This window comes from Phocoena sinus, chromosome 19, assembly GCF_008692025.1.
Source record: "Phocoena sinus isolate mPhoSin1 chromosome 19, mPhoSin1.pri, whole genome shotgun sequence".
NCBI classification, from domain to species: Eukaryota; Metazoa; Chordata; class Mammalia; order Artiodactyla; family Phocoenidae; genus Phocoena; species Phocoena sinus.
Window position 1 is genome coordinate 30,112,428 of NC_045781.1, and position 13,906 is coordinate 30,126,333.

At 52.5% G+C, this 13,906-nt stretch overlaps 1 protein-coding gene across 22 annotated transcripts in view; it reads left to right on the forward strand.

Moving 5' to 3' along the window:
• The window catches only part of SLC6A2 (solute carrier family 6 member 2), a 70,457-nt gene that overhangs the window by 27,433 nt on the left and 29,118 nt on the right, over positions 1–13,906 (forward strand). For 13 of the 22 annotated variants that reach the window (XR_004346963.1, XR_004346962.1, XR_004346959.1 and 10 more), the window contains 2 exons: positions 226–356; positions 3,888–4,215. Coding sequence is in view for 3 of the 22 variants with exons in the window: in XM_032613492.1 (XP_032469383.1) it covers positions 226–356; positions 3,888–4,215 (459 nt within the window). In the remaining 19 variants the exon portion in view is untranslated. Of the gene's footprint in view, positions 1–225; positions 4,216–13,906 lie in introns of all 22 variants that reach the window. The other 9 variants (XR_004346969.1, XR_004346970.1, XR_004346973.1 and 6 more) reach the window with 5 other exon arrangements.

The following is a 13,906-nucleotide window of genomic DNA, read 5'->3' on the forward strand; positions in this document are numbered from 1 at the left end:
TCCCACCCTCCTTATCCCATCCCTCTAGGTGGTCACAAAGCACCGAGCTGATCTCCCTGTGCTATGTGGCTGCTTCCCACTAGCTATCGATTTTATATTTGGTAGTAACTGCTTTTTAACGTCCCCTCTGTTGGGTTCCTTCCCTTTCTTACCTCCCCCCTCCTCTATCAGTGCTTCCAGTATCCCCTCCTAAATAAACTTCTTGAATTCAATTCTTTGTTTCAGGTTCTGTTTCTGGAAGAACCAACAGAAAAAACCCCAACCAAAGACACCAAACCCAGCCAACAATTGAGATCTCTCCTAGTTCTGTTGTGTACACATTTCTGGAGTGCAAGCTATGTAACAGGATATATCAGGTACTGTCCTTTTCCCTAGTAGGGAAGTCACACAGATAAAGTACTAGGCAAAAATACAAAGCAATATAAAGGGGGAGTTTACTCTATTGTGGGAGGCGGTTATCAGGGAAGGCTTTACAGTGGAGGTGACGTCTGAGATTTTAAAGGATGAATAGGAGTTCTCCAGGTAGACAAGAGGAAGATGGACAGCCTACTTAAAAATCCACAAGTGTAAAAAGGCACAAGGTGTCCAAGGAACTATTAATAGTTGAGTATCTCTCATGTTGCTGGAGAATAAAGCACAATTTGGAGATGGTAAAGGAATTTTAAGAAGAATGAGGAGGGAGTTGGAATAGCAAGAGATATGGTTAAATAGGCAGGCAGAATCTTGTCTGTACAGCTGAAGGTGTCTTGATATTATCTTGGAAAGATTGGAAGATTTTAAGAAATTATCTTTTTTCTGATTGCATAAGTATCAAATGCTCATTGTAGAAAAGTTGTCAGATAAAGAGAAGTATAAAGAAGAAAATAAAATTACCTCAAATTCAGGGTTAATTAAATCACGTTGATGTGTTGTTGTCTCTCAGAGGAGTTTTATGCAGAAGAGTGAGGTGATCAGATGAGTTTTAGAAAAGGCTCTGGCAGCTGGTGAATATCATGTGGCTGGAAAGATACCGGACACGGGGTAACCAGCGAGGAGGCTGCTGCAGTGGAAGGCGATGGGTGGGGACCCTCTGTGGGGATGCTGCAGCAGTGGGAATGAGGCTTCGTAGCAGACTTAAAGGTGGGATTCTCAGGACCAGTTGGATGGGACATGGGGTAGAAGAGAGGAGGGGAAGATGACTCCCAGAGAGATTCTGCGTGTCTCCATCCATAAGCTGGTGGAGGAGACACAGGCTGGGAGCCAGGAGACCTGGGTTCTCATTTCAACTCTGTCACTTCCAACCTGTGAGACTTCACAGCCACAGTTTCCTGACCCCCCAGATTGGAAAGATGATTCCATTCCTGCTTTCCTCACAGGCTTATCAAAATTGTCCACGGGTCAGAGGAGATGAACGTCCTTGATGGGTGTGGTTCCAGGCTTTCCTCCTGAAACCTCCTCCTTTCTCTGACCAGCAGCCTCCAGAAGGCCAAGGCTGACCCACCACCCCACTATTTTTCCCTTTCTCTTCTCTCTGCATCCTTCACAGAGGACATCTGTCATGCTGGTCACCCTGATGAAAATGCTCTAAACACCCTCATGCACCACCATTAATTCATTCAGATATTAGGAATATGGTAGTGTATAGGACAGCCAAGATCCCTGCCCTCACGGAGCTCATAAGCCACCAAGAGGAGACATATAATAGATAAGCAAATTTTAAAATTTGGATAGTGATGTAATGAAAGGAATAAAACAGGATGATAGGGTGATGTGATAGAGAGTGGGCATACACTTTAAATTTGAGTGGTCAGGAAGGGACCACTGAACTGAGACCTGAACAACTCAGGCAGAGGAAACAGCAAGTGTAAAGGTCCTGAGGTGGGTTTGAGCTTGGAATGTTTAAACGAAAGAAAGGTCGGTGTGCCTGGGCTTATTCAAACTCCTACCTATCCTGCTTAAGAGTTGTCACCTCTGTGAGGCCTTCTTGGATCACCACCCAACCCCTTACTCGCTAATTCAGCTGCGCCCAATTTCCACACCCTTGTGGTCACAACTAATTCTGACCACGCTGATTTGCGATCAACCCTTTACACACTGGACTGAGAGCTCCTTAAAGCCAGGGACTATCTCCATAGCTCCACCAGCCAGCACGCTTCAGGCATAGAGCAGGTGATCAGCATCTACTGATGAATGAATAAATTAACCAACAGGTAAACGAATGAATGAATATCGGGTCCAAATGGCTCACTCCTTTACTTGTTTAAACGCGCCTTCTCAAGTTCCCTGGTCACACTGCAACGGCACCCTCCCGCCACACAGCACTCCCTATCCTCTCATAGTACAGATCACCTTCTGATATACTATATAATAATGTGTTTACTTGTTATGTTTCTTGTTTTCCCCTGACTCCCCATGACAGATTGTAAACACCATCATGTCAGGGATTTTTTTTTTTTTTAAGGGATTTTTGACTGAGTTGTCCACTAATGTGTCTCAAGAGACTAGAACAGTGTCTGGCACATAAAAGGCATATGTAGGAACACGTGAGCAAAGGGGTGCATGAATGGGTGAATAAATGAATGAATAGCGACTCTAAGCCTCATACAACAGGGGTCACAACCTCAAATCCCTTGCTAGCCTGCCCGTAACAAACAGACGAAGGAGTAAGTGCCCAGTTGTGACCTTTCAATTCGAGCCAGCTAAACAAAACCCACCCAATGGCCTGCAGGCCTTCAGCGTGCCTTCCTAGGCACTGAACAGAACATTCCCATTTTGTTGTGGGAGAAACTCTGGCCAGGTGGTTTAAGTGGCCTGCGGCGGATGACAGAGCTGGTACTGAACCGTCGTTGATCTCCCCAGTCTTTTCCCGGTCCCCGCGACTCAGATACTATTTCTGAGAGTCTCGCTCTCTTCCCGTAGTCAGAGGTCAGAGCCTGGTGCCCCCAGGAGCTGAGTCTGGTGTCCCAGTGCGTGCTGCAACGGGAATGGGCGCCCGGGTCCCGTGAGTCGCCGGGAGCGGGACTCCCGCCGTCCCCCGAGCCCGCGCCGCGTTCCCGCCCCTGCCCATCCCCGGCCGCGCTGTCAGTCTCCATTAGCGCTAACAGGCTCCAGACAGAGCGGGCCCGGCGCTGGGTTAATGCAATCGGCGCGTTACCTGGGGCGCAGGCTACATTACCAGCCCGGCCCCCGCCCGGCTCGGTCAGAACCAGCCAGCCTGCGCCCCGCCGGCCGCCCCGCGCTTTCAGCGCTCCTCAGGCCGCGCCCGAGCGCCACGCGGCGGAGCCCAGCCCCAGCCCGCGCCCCACAGCCAGGCGAGGCGAGGCGAGGCGAGGCGAGGCGGGTCCGGAGCAGGCAAGCAGGGCGCACGGCAGCCGGGATCCCGTCGCCGCCGAACACGTGAGTGCGCCCTGCGCGCGGAACCGAGATAGGTGTGCTGGGGAGGCCCAGGTTGGGATGCGCAGAGGTAGGGTGCCAGCGAGTTTGAAGTACAGAAGTAATAAGTGTCCGGGGAGACCCCTGGGACTTTCGGACGTGGCTCAGACCCGAGCTGAGGGTAGGGGGCAGCCAGCTGCACCCGGCCGGGTCACCGCCCTGGGAAACCTCTGCCTGGACGTGTCCAAACTCCGCCGTTTGGGGACAAGAGAGAGCGGGTGAATGAGGGAAGAGCTGCAGGGTGCCTAGCAGGACCCCTAGGGCGGCAGGGGTGGTCTCCACCTCCAAGTGCCGTCCCAGTCGGGCGCCCCACTACCTCTGCTTCCAAATTTTTCCAACAGACGCGCGCCCTTTTCTAGGAACCTTGCGTCCGCTCAGCGCGCGCCGACCACAGTATCCCGGCGCTCCCGGGAGGCCTCGGGAGGCGCAGGCAGGGTGGAAGGGCCCAGTGACCGCATCTTTTCCTTTGATTCCAGCAGAGCCTCGGCGTGCTCCCAGTATCGCCGACTCCCCTCTCGCCAGCCGCACCCATGCTTCTGGCGCGGATGAACCCACAGGTGCAGCCTGAGAACAGCGGGGCGGACCCGGGGTCGGAGCAGCCCCAGCGGAAGCGCAAAGCTGCAGAACTCTTGGTGGTGAAAGAGCGCAACGGCGTCCAGTGCCTCCTGGCATCCCGCGACGGCGACGAGCAGCCCCGGGAGACCTGGGGCAAGAAAATCGACTTTCTGCTGTCGGTGGTCGGCTTCGCCGTAGACCTGGCCAACGTGTGGCGCTTCCCCTATCTCTGCTACAAGAACGGTGGAGGTGAGCCCCCTGAGGGGTTGGGGGTTTGTACTTGGGAGGCTACCTGAAGTCCACAGCGGTGGCCGGGAGAGGAGCTGGGATACACACAGAGAAGAGGAGGCAGAAGGGCAAGTCTGGGACGCAGGAAGGGACTGGATAGGGCTCACGGAAAAAGGAATCCCCTGTGGAACAGGGAAATCGAGGCATGACTTTGGACGGTGATAGGCGCATGCGTGGAAGGACCAGGTTGGGTGAGGAACTCTGACTTTTTGATGGTCCGCAGGAAGGGAGGTGGAGAGCTCTTGACTGGGCGCCAAAAGTGCCCACGGTGACCCCAACTCCAGCGCTCCAGGTTTGATAAAGGACTTGGGTACCCTGAAGGCACTTGGGAGGCCCTGCTCCCTTGGGGACAGAAACCCTGGAACAGAGACACATAAAGAGAAGCTAGTGGCAGAGAGAACTCCACTCTCGGGTTGGTGGTCCTTTGGCTGGAGGGACCAGAGCACACAGCCTAGGCGGGATTGCATCAGTGGGTACCAAGAACTGGCCTGGTCCTTGAGACAGGAGGCCTGGGTGATTGGGATGAAGCCTCTACCTCCTGGGGTCCTGGCCACGTTGCAGGGTGGAGTGGGAGGAAGGCCTGGAGGAGACCCCAGTCCAGCAACCAGGCTCTCTCCCCCTCCCCCTGCTGGGTGACCGATTACTGTCTGCCCTGGGATGAGAGCCTTGAAATCAACTATCGCCTACTCAGGGGGCAGAGTCCTGGGGGAAGCAGCCCAGGGGGCAGGATACTGGAGCCTAAAGCCCTAACTCCTTCCTGAGAGCTTTTGCCCAAACCACCCCAGACCTGCCCCCTTTGCTGGGATGGGCTCAGGAGTACCCTGTAGAGAGCCTGGGAAAATGACCCAGAGGAAGAAGTCGGCAAAGGGGTGGCCACCAGCAACCAAAACACTTTTCTATCCACTGGGCCATCTGCCTGGCAGGGGCTCTGGCTCAGGACTCCAGGGGGTCAGAGGGAGGTAGGGTGAGGGTTTGGAGCTGGAGGGAAAGCTCATGACTTTGTTCCATAGGGTCTGGGCCCCTGCTGATTGCTTCAGTGTGTACTCTGGACACTTGCTTTGGGTGAGGAATGGAAAACAGATGATCCAGAGGTGAAACTTTTCCTCGTTTGACTGCTGTAGCTTCTCAAGAATTTCTGGTCAGGTTTAAGCATTCTGGCCCTTTGGACTCAAGGAGGGAGGAAATGCAGGTTCTCTGTATTTTTAGCAGACAGGGAGATGAGGAATAAAAGACAGACTAAGAAAACCTAGGACACTCTGTCTAGCATGTCCTGCATGACTGTCCGAGGCTGCGTGTCCCTAGACAGCAGAAGGTTCTGTCATTAATCAGCAATACTGATTGGGTTCCTCTTGGCATGAGCTACAGTGCTAGGCTCTGCAGGGGTCACCTAGATGTATTAACCACCACTTCTGCCTGCCAGGAGCTCTAGTCATCTAAGGGCTTCATTGTCATGCACTACACATCATTTCCATTGTTATAAGTATCTGTTGAAACTAAAAGCACCCCAGATGGCCAATTGAACACATCAGCTAGATGGATATTCTGGGGCTTTCACTGACACTGTCCGCTCACTTGGCCACCACCACCAACTGACAGTGCCTGCTGTATGCAAGGTAGTCTGTACCAGGCGCCCAGGGCACCAAACACAGCACATCTGTCACACGTTCCAATTTTTAGGTGAAGTTGGCCAGAAGCTCCCTCTCCTAGGCTTGCTAGCCCTGCACATCACCCATCCTGAGTTGTTGAGTCATTTGTCTCTTTGTGAGTCTGTCTTCCAAACAGACGGGGGCACACTGAGAGCAGAGACTGTGGCTTTTTCATGCCTGTATTTCTAATGCCCAAGATAAAGGCTAGATCCTGGCAATGTGGTAGAAGGTGCCCGACAAACTTCTGTTGGATGAAAAAAATGAATGAAATGGTTCAAGCCCTCAGAGACCTAATGCCTACCCAGGAACAGCAGAACCCCCAACTCCACCGGCAGGAGCTAACAAAGTGAGGCAGCCTGTGCTGGTGGGAGGCGGGGTTGGCACCTAGAGATCAGAAGCCCTGGCTGTGGAGTCCTGGGTTCCAGCTTCTAGCTGTGTGACATTGGGCACCTCTCCAAGCCTTTGTTTCCTCATCTGTCAAATGGAAACAATGGTGTTCAACTCAGAGGGTTGTTGTGAGGACTCAATGTGATAATGCTGTGGAGGGCCTGACGTGAAGTACGGCCTTAGTAAAGATAGCTGCCACCTCTTATTCACATCCTCGCGATGATGCGTGAGATGGATGGGAGAGGTGTCATGTGCTCTAAAGGCCTGAGGAGAGGCTGCTTAGGAAAGACTCAGAGGAAGTGAGCTGTGTGGTTGGAACTCAGCTCCTTGGGACGGATGGAGCGCGTACAAGCCTGGGGAAGGGAGCAGGTGTACTAGGTGTTCAAGAATGCAGGAGGGATCGTCTCTGAGATTAGGAGTGCAGACTGGCAGAAGGGCGAGCCGGGAGAGATAAGGGTGAAGAGGCAAGTTGGGGCCAGGCTATGGAGACCGTGGCTGGCAGGCTACGGGGTGGGGAAGTTATACGAGTGAATTTCCATTTCTGGCTAGGATGTCTACGGCTGGCACAATGGAGCGGTGCAGTCCCACATCTCAGGGTCTGAGGCAGCTCCTGTTCTTACTCTGCACCCCTCCAGGGGATGCTTGGCTGGCTCCTTCTGGGCTTTGTCTCTGCTGAGACCTCCTGGCTGCTCCTTGTGGATCAATTCCCATCCAGCAATTATAAAGTCAGCCCTAGAGATGGGCAAGCAGGTTGGCAGGTGGATATCCTGTAATTCTAGAAGCAGCCCAAAGACCCAAGTTCAAATCCCATCTCTGTCACTCTCTCTGAGCTCAAGTTCCCTGCTACAGCTGGAGGTGAGCTTGGATGACCCCCAAGATCCATCCCTCTCCAATGCCTGGCTCAGCACTGCACCCAAGCCAGGACTCACGCACCCTGTTATTTAACAGGCTGTGTTCTCTTCTGGTGCCAGTATTAACACGGTAACCTCCAAGTCCAGCTGTTCATGCTGGCCCAGACTGGAGGATGTTTTGAAATGATAAAGGTGCCAATAGTTTAGGCCCCTGGCTAATATATATATTTTTTTGGCTAATATTTTTTGAATGAATTACTGAGAAAGATCAACCTGTCCGAACATCCTCCCATAAGCCAGCTGCTGGGATGCACGGGGGCAAGTGGCTTCCTTCTAGCCGGGAAAGCCACTCTTGGAAATTCCAAGGCTTTGTTCAGAACCATCTCAAACAGGGAGGCGGTGTCAGTGGGGCTCTTTCCAAGGTCCTCCGCTCCTGTGGTCTTGGCCAGGCCTGTGTTGGTCCCCAGGGAGGAGTGGACAGATCCATCGAGTCCCCGTGTCTGTCTCCTTGCCATGGAAGAGGCCACTCTGAATTATCCTTTGTAAATGAACGCTTCTGTTTGAGATGTGTCCGGCTGACATCTCTGAGCTGTCAGAGAGATGTCCTTTAAGTTCAGACAGACCTGAGTTTGAATCTGAGCCTGACACTTCCCAGAAGTGTGGCCTCGGACAAAGCACTCGTCCTTTTTGGATCTCAGTTTCCTTGTGCAGAAAAGGAAGGTGACTGCCTCTCCCCACAGGGTGATATGACATTAGATATAATATAAGCAAAGTACTTACAACAGTGTCTGACACGTAGTAGGGGCTCAATAAATGAAGTTGTTGCTGTTATTTTTATTGTTCAATGATTTTTAACTGCTAGACCCAGGCTAGATACAGGAGTAGGGCAGGGTCCTGATTTTGGAGCAGATTTGATTCTAAGAGGAAGTTAGAAGGGATATAAGGCTGGAAAGTGGTCACACTTGGGCCTGGGGTTTCTAACAGCCTAACCTTATCCCACTTTTTTCCCTACCTGGAAAATGGGGATTAACACGGGTCCCGTGAGATATGTAGTTCTGGGTCCCAAATGGGGTTCCCTTCCTTCCTCAAGTGAGCTCAGGGCCTCTGGTACCCACAGACCTTTGGGAATCCTCTTGGCCAAAATATCTGGGGTTCTTGAGGTCAAGTAAGAGGCGGTGACGGGTACAAAAGGCAGGAGTTTGCAAACTCATCGCCCTCGCGTTGGGCCTGGCTGCAGGGGGCCATCTACACCCCGAGCTTGCCAAGCCTGAGGCTGATTTTTCAGCTCAGATGTACATGAGCCAGCCAGCTGGTATGGCCCTCCGGCTAAGAAGTTTGCAGGAATGAGGCATTCTTCAGGGGCTGGAGCTGAGACTGTGATCTGGCATTACCAGCATGATTTGGCCCATTGCTCTGAGCTGGCCAAAAAGATCTAGAGGGACTGTTTTCAACAAGGTGGGATTTCATAGGGATAAATGTTACATCCTGCCTTGTGGTCCCAAACCCAACTGCCTAAGTAAGGATTAGGCCACAGCACAAGTGGAGAAAGGCCCCGGGGCTTTCATTAGCTGCATCCTCTGTGTGAGTCACTGCCGGGATCCATTTATTTAACAAAAAAACCCCACTTACTAAATGCCTGTCATATGCCAGGAATATAGAGATGAGCAAAAGGCAATCCCTGCCTTTAGGGAGTTCATAGTCTATTACAGGTATTCTACAAGTTAACGTCATTTTCAATTCTGTTATTGGAGGTGCTATATCCCAAATCAGGGAGGTGAGGTTCCACTCTGTTCTTTGTGAGTTATATTTCCTTCTCTAATATAGTTCTGACCGTTCCAAACACCCTGTAATTTGTTCCTCTTAAAGAGACCAGGATGGAAGAGATGGGAAACCAGAATCTTCGAGGAGCTTCATTAGTAAGAATCAAGTCAGATCCTGAAAAGTTGACACGGAGGGAGAATTGTCACAGGAGGAGGGGTAGCCTCAACTCCAATTTCCCTGAATTTCACCCCCACTGACCTCCTTAGAGGGGCGGGGTTTAATCTACCAGAGGAGCAAGCATGTTTCCTCATTGGAACTGTCCTTCTCTCAGAACTAGGGTCCAGAGATCAGCTGGAAGAACCCAAAGTGAAGATGAGGGAGCAACCCCTTGTGGGACCAGAAAAGGCGGTCCTCGTCACTTGGTAGATCATTCTGTAGAATCCCCTCTTGGAATAGCAGAGGCTTATGTAGAGGCGTGTATAAATGCTGCTGGCTAGTCTCGGTAGAGTGCAGGGGATGGAGTGAAGAGGTACAAGACTCCACTTGGGCTGAGGTCCCGGGAACTCTGAGGCCAGTGGGCAGAGCCCCACAGTGGTCGCTGAGGGTCCTAAGGAGAAGGTCAGTCTTGGGGCAGAGAAGACACAAGTTGACACCACATGGCTCAGCTACCCTACCTGTGGCAGAGAGTCCGTGTTGACAAACTTGAATGACCTGGGCGTGATTTGTTATAGGAACAGGCATGGTTCCTTACAGAAATGGCCACTGGCAAAGACTCAGAGGGGGACCCTACACCTGGCACCCAAAGGGCACAAAGGATTGCTTTGGAGAAGTCTGATTTGTTTTGTTCTGGAGGACAGAATGAAGGCAGTAAGTGGAGGCTGCAGCGACAGGGATTTAGGAGAAGGGAGGAAGCAGAGCTGGCCAGACAGAGAGGTTGGGCTGCCAGGGTCAGCAAAGCCTCAGCTGACCATGGTGTCCTCTGAAGCTGGGATGGCCCTTCAGACTGGTCCTGAGTTGGGGTGAGGGGGCCAGGACTGTATGCCCCAGGGTCCATCGGTCATTGGATGCCAGCTGCCCTGGGAAGGGAATGTGGCCTTGGGTGAGGCAGCTGGCTTCAGCCGAGGCAATTCCCAAAGGGCTGCAGCTGAGGGCTGAGCAGTCCCAGCTGCAGGGGAACAGGTCCTTCATTCTTGAAGGAGCATCTGGGCAGTACCGCCAGAGCCCTTTTTGCTCATGGGGCTGGCTGTGGCCTCAGGGAATCCTTGGATCTACTCCTCGTGGTCAGCAATCTTGTTTGGACACGAGGAGGAGTAGCCAGCCTCGCTTGGGATCGGGGCATGAGTTGCCCAAGCAACTTGCCTCAAAATCCTTCTGTGCTGGGAGCTTCTGTGCTGTGCTCTGCAGAGGACCCGGCCACCGTCAACCTCACGGGCGATCTCTAGCTTGTGGTTTCCAGTGTACAAAGGCGCATCTCAGCTGCTCTTACGTGTGATGGCAGGACATGCTTCCCATTTACAGAGCACCTCAGTGCCAGGGACTTCACCTCCATTATCTCTAATGATCACAGCAAACCAGTGATGCAGGTATTATCCCCCCTTACAAAGGGGGAACCAAAGCTCAGAGAAGTCACATTGGCTCGAGGTCACAAAGCCATAAATAGCATGGTTGGGGGCCAGGATTGCCTCAGATCGAGGCAAGGGGGTAAGAGGAAAACTCCGTTTTTGTACACATTCTACAGTCTTTTGACACCAAATAAGTGGGGTTTTTCTTAACACCAACCCATCCTCCAACTTTGGGGTGGGTGTCCTACCATTCAATTCTGACACCACCTGGAGTTAGTGCAGACCCCACAGGTTAGGGCTCAGTCTCACAAGAATTCTCTCACTTCAAAGGCCAGCCACAAGGGTCAAGATGTCACCTGTGCTTCTGACCAACCGGCTATAATCAGGGGTTCCCATGACCCCCTCTGCAGGTTTGATAATTTGCTATAACAGCTCACAGAACTCAGAGAAACATTTGCCAGTTTGTTATAAAGGCTATTATGAAGGGTACAGGTAAAGAGCCAGGTGAAGAAGTACGCAAGGGGTGAGGTATGGAAGGGTCCTGGGTTCAGGAGCGTCTGAGCCCGTGGAGATGGGGTGCACCACCCTCCCAGTATGTGCACGTGCTCACCAGTGCATCAGTCCGGAAGCTTTCCAAACCCCCTACGTTCGGGATATTTATGAAGCCTCCTCACAAGGGCCTGATCGATATTCACTCAATCTCTAGCCCCTCTTCCTTCCCTGGAGGGTGGGCGTGGGGCTGAAAGTCCTAAGCCCCTAATCATGGCTTGATCTTTCTGGGGACCAGCCCCCATCTAGAAGCCCACCAAGAGTGGCTTCATTAGAACAAAAGACACTCCCATCACCCAGAAAATTCCCAGGGATTTAGGAGCTCTGCATAAGATGCTCCTGTCACCCCCATCACTCAGGAAGTTACAAGGGTTTTAGGAGTTCTGTGTCAGGAGTCCAGAGCAGAGACAGGGGGTCTGCCCTGGGCCCTGTGCCCTGATCTGCCCTCCTCTCTGCCTCCCCCACGCCAGGGCTGAGAGGGCCTGCCCACTCAGAGCACTGATTCTAACCCCCATCAAACTCCATGTACCTGGACTCCGGAATTCCCTGCCCAAACACTCCAACATCCACCCACCCCAGTCTACAAGGTCCTCTTACCTGGACCCTGCTTCCCCAGCCTGGACTGTGTTATAGGTCTGCACAGCCCCAGGCCCAAGGGGAAGCCAGAAGCCCCCTGTCTGCAGAGGCTGTGGACAGAGCTTAGACATGTGGGCACAAGAGTCCACACGTACGTGCAAAAGGCCTCACACACTGCTGGTTGGAGCTGAGGTGGGGATGAAGCAGGGTGCGGGCTCCCTCCAGGCCTCCACACTCCAGCGCAAAGCTCCAAGAACTGGGGATTCCAGATTTGAACTTTATAATAGAACCATGCTGAGTTGTCAAGGTAAGATGATAGAGCAGGTTTGGTTTAACAGCTGTGGCCTGAGTTGTCACCTTTAAATATGTGGATATCGCAGGGTAAGTCTCCACCGGTGCTCTTGTCCCCATTTCTACAAGTCGGGTGGGCCTGCTGCATGCAGCCCTGTCTCTACTGAAATCTCACCTTCTTTTGCACCCTGATGTCTATACCCTTGGGGTACCTGGGAAGCGGGGACAAATCTGGCTACCGTAGGCATTGACTAACTTTTTCTTGGAATTCTGGTGAAAGCCACGGGCAGTGACAACCCATAGCTGAGCTACAGGCACCAGGCGAACAGTCCTGTGGGTTTTCACTTCTTAATATATCAGGATGTGGCCAGTTTGAGGAATCCTACCCTCCCCCAACTGGGAAGCTGGGCCAGTGAGGTCTCAAGGGACCCTCCTGTCCCTCCTGCAGCCCCTCCCTGATCACAGTCTCTCCACCCTCACACCAGGCCTGGCCCACACCTCCTCTTGCTGAGCCACCTCCCACAGGCATCCTGTCCCCTCCCCTGGGGTCCTCCTCATCCACCAGGGGTCTGCTCCAGCACTTCCCATCTGAACTGAGTGACCACTGGCTTCCCTTTTCTGAGGACTTGACATTTGCACAGAGGAGTCCAGAGCCCCTCTCTGACCAGTAGGGTTCCTCTCTAATGGCGGGGCGGCATCAGGCAGTGTGTGCCAGACAGATGCTTTTCTTACTGAATTTATCCAAAGGCCGCGGGTTGGAGTCCCTTTCGCAGTTGACAGTCTTTTCTTCCTGTGTTCGTGTGAGTGTGTTGACGTGCAGAATCCGTGTGTACCTTTGCATGAAGATGTACAGGTGTGCATCTGTGTACGTGTGCGAATGTTGGAGACCCCTAGGAACTGAGACCCTCGGGAGGTCTGCCCCTGTCAGCCCAGCCAGAGCATTCCAGAGCCAGGATTCTGGGCCTGTAGCTCCTCAGGTTCTCAGCTCTCTGGCCCTGCATGAGGCTGGATGAAGCTGACACTGCCACGCATGGAGATGAGGCAGGGCCGTGGGAATGTGGCACTTATGGGCCTTGCAGAGCAGTACCTTCTAGTAAGTTTGCAACCAGCCTCGGTGTCCCAGGAGCTGCTGCAGGGCTGTTTCTAGGAGAAGCATCCTTAGCTGACCTCAGGCACCCCTGAAACCTCTTTCTGACTCTTCAGCTCTGTCCTGGCTTCCTCCAGATCTTTCTGCAAGGGGGCTTAGGCCATCTCCCTGGTCGATGTCCTCTTTTAGAATAAGACACTGGCCACTGGGCAGCTTTCTGGTTTTCATTCATACTCAGCCATTCCAACATTCTTGAACGTTCCCCATCTGTTACCACCTGAAGCTTTGGCTGCCCCGCATCAAATGCACTTGGAAGAGTCTTGGGCTTGTGCAGACCCATAATCTTTCCTCCTCTCCTTCCACTGGAACTCCCAGCCAGCACAAGAGGGTTATTTACGTACAACTGGGCAATTTACCGACCTGTTGGCAGTGCCACCCAGAGGGTTAGAGTTGAGAAAACTGGCCAGTGTGAGATCCCTGATGAATGGGCTGATGTTGCTTTTTCCTCTGGTTGTAGAAAAGAGCATTTAGTTGACAGGGGCAAACCACAGTGCCGAGATCTGAGCCATGACTCCTGGCTTTTTCCTTCCCTGTTATCCCTTGGACCACTGACTTCAGTCTTCAGGCCTGTTAAATACTCTAATACATCTATTTCCCTTACTCTCTGGCTCCAGGCCCCCAAGGGCAGTGACAGGTGGCCACAAGGCAGAGTGGGGCTCCAACAGATCCAGATGTGGAGCCAAGCAAGCATACTTACTAGTTTGGACAAGCATCTTGACCTTTCTAAGCCTCAGTTTCCTCATCTTTTACATGGGATTGGTGGTAATTCTCAGGGGTGGTTTTAAAGGAATAATTATGCAAAAACTTAGTGTGTGGCTTGGCATATAACGGAGCTCAATAAATGGTACTTGTTACTTTCACCAGCTCCACCGTCACCACCAC